Here is a 2737-nt window from a genome sequence, read left to right on the forward strand (position 1 = left end):
CTTCTCTCTGCTACCGCAAGGAACCATCAAGCGGTACCGGAGCACCAAGTCAAGGTCCAAGAGGCTTCTAGACAGCTTCTACCCCGAAGCCATGAGACTCCAAAACATCTAGTCAAATGGCTACCCAGACTATTTGCCTGTCCCCCCCCCCCGTCCCCCCCTTTTATACCACTGCTACTCTCTGTTGTCATCTATGCATAGTCACTTTAATAACTCTACCTACATGTACATACTACCTCAACTAACCGGTGCCCCCGCACACTGACTCTGTACCTGTATATAGTCTCACTATTGTTATTTTACTGCTGCTCTTTAATTACTTGTTACTTTTATCTCTTATTCTTATCCATATCTTTTTTTAAACTGCACTGTTGGTTAGGGTCTCTTATTTAAGTAAGCATCTCACTGTAAGGTGACATGCTGTTGTGCATGTGACTAATACAATTTGATTTGATTTGAACAGTAAACAATATTAAACACACAACATGACACAGAACATTAAACACAACAGAACATAAAAAGCTTGCGTGGGCACGCACGTTGTATGTGTGTGTGTGTGTGTGTGTGTGTGTGTGTATGTACGTACATGTGTGTGTGTGTGTGTGTGTGTGTGTGTGTGTGTATGTACGTGTGTGTGTGTGTGTGTGTGTGTGTGTGTGTGTGTGTGTGTGTGTGTGTGTGTGTGTGTGTGTGTGTGTGTAATATCTCACACTCTCACCTGTCTCCCCCAGCAATGATATAAGAATAAACAGTGTTCTGCTGCCTGTCTCTCAGGGCTCTGTTAAAACATGACTGGAAAAACATCACATCTCATAAAGATACTGCATATACCAAATTATACAATTATAAAATGATCAAATATAGTAATAATTACCGCCATTAGGAAGGCCAAGCGACCAGAGGTTCCACAACCACTCAACACAACCAGACTATCCTCTGGGTCCTGTCAAACACACACACACACACACACACACACACACACACACACACGATACAAGAACAGAAGCTACAATTCAGAAAACCTCACTGTGTCTGTACGTGTATAGAATGTGTCTCTAGGTGTATAGAATGTGTCTGTATGTGCATAGAATGTGTCTGTATGTCTATAGAATGTGTCTGTATGTCTATAGAATGTGTCTGTATGTCTATAGAATGTGTCTGTATGTCTATAGAATGTGTCTGTATGTCTATAGAATGTGTCTGTATGTGTATAGAATGTGTCTGTATGTCTATAGAATGTGTCTGTATGTGTATAGAATGTCTGTATGTCTATAGATGTGTCTGTATGTGTATAGAATGTCTGTATGTGTATAGAATGTGTTTGTATGTGTATAGAATGTCTGTATGTGTATAGAATGTGTCTGTATGTGTATAGAATGTGTTTGTACGTGTATAGAATGTGTCTGTATATGCATAGAATGTGTCTGTATGTGTATAGAATGTGTCTCTATGTCTGTAGAATGTGTTTGTATGTGTATAGAAGGTGTTTCTACATGTATAGAATGTGTCTGTATGTGTATAGAATGTGTCTATATGTGTATAGAATGTGTCTCTATGTCTGTAGAATGTGTTTGTATGTGTATAGAATGTGTTTCTACGTGTATAGAATGTGTCTGTATGTGTATAGAATGTGTCTCTATGTCTATAGAATGTGTCTGTATGTGTATAGAATGTGTCTGTATGTTTATAGAATGTATCTGTATGTGTATAGAATGTGTCTGTATGTGTATAGAATGTGTCTGTATGTGTATAGAATGTATCTGTATGTGTATAGAATGTGTCTGTATGTGTATAGAATGTATCTGTATGTGTATAGAATGTGTCTGTATGTGTATAGAATGTGTCTGTATGTGTATAGAATGTGTCTGTACGTGTATAGAATGTGTCTTTAGAGAGAAGAGTGTTTCACCCTGAGAATTTGCTCCACCGTCCTGGCCACCTCCAGCATGGTCAACACCACACTGTCACTGAACAGCCTCTGAAACACACACACACACACACACACACACACACACACACACACACACACACACACACACACACACACACACACACACACACACACACACACACACACACACAAACCACTGTCACTAACCAAGAACATTGAATTCTTCCCCAATCCCAAAATGGTGTGATGTGTCTATCAAGGTGAGTGTGTTGCACAGGTCCAAAAATGTATATTAAGGGTGGATGACTGTTCTTTCCCAGAGCCTTCATCCTACCTGACCCCTCTTTGACCTCTAACCTCTGACCCCTGACCTGGTAGGTGGTTCCTGTGTCCTTTTGGAACATCTGTGCATCGCAGGCTGCCAGCAGACGGACAATATGATTGGGCGAGGACTTGTCGATGTCACGAGTCAGGGGGTTGGACTTCTCCGACACAGGAAACCATGGCTCGTAATCTGGCGACTGACACAGAAGCATCATGGGAGTTGGAGTCCAGACAGAGCGATCTGTGGCTAAAATGGTACCCTACATTTTGACCAGAGCCCCTTGTGGATAACCATAACACTTTGTGCCACTTCTCTCCAGTTCTCTTACCTCCCACTTGCACGTGTCGGAGATCTCACTGAAGTCCCTTTTCTCCATTGTTAAAGAACGATGTCGGTCGGAAGACGAAAGAGATGTTCCACGTGTTCTAAATGCCTCAGGCTGTCTCTCTCTCTCTCTCTCTCTCTCTCTCTCTCTCTCTCATCTCTCTCCTCTCTCTCTCTCCTCTCTCTCTCTCTCTCTC

The 2737-nt window shown here is 41.8% G+C and overlaps 1 protein-coding gene across 3 annotated transcripts in view; it reads right to left on the reverse strand.

Moving 5' to 3' along the window:
* gckr (glucokinase (hexokinase 4) regulator) overlaps positions 1-2699 on the reverse strand; it is a 21795-nt gene extending 19096 nt beyond the window's left edge. For all 3 annotated transcript variants that reach the window (XM_031829251.1, XM_031829250.1, XM_031829249.1), the window contains exons 1-5: positions 2545-2699; positions 2263-2412; positions 1910-1978; positions 875-943; positions 719-792 (exon numbers count right to left, since the gene is read on the reverse strand). In XM_031829251.1, coding sequence (XP_031685111.1) covers positions 719-792; positions 875-943; positions 1910-1978; positions 2263-2412; positions 2545-2592 — 410 coding nt within the window. In that variant the 5' untranslated portion in view covers positions 2593-2699. The remainder of the gene's footprint in view (positions 1-718; positions 793-874; positions 944-1909; positions 1979-2262; positions 2413-2544) is intronic.
* Positions 2700-2737: the final 38 nt, after the last annotated feature.

The sequence above is a fragment of the Oncorhynchus kisutch genome, linkage group LG7 (genome assembly GCF_002021735.2).
Source record: "Oncorhynchus kisutch isolate 150728-3 linkage group LG7, Okis_V2, whole genome shotgun sequence".
Lineage (NCBI taxonomy): Eukaryota > Metazoa > Chordata > Actinopteri > Salmoniformes > Salmonidae > Oncorhynchus > Oncorhynchus kisutch.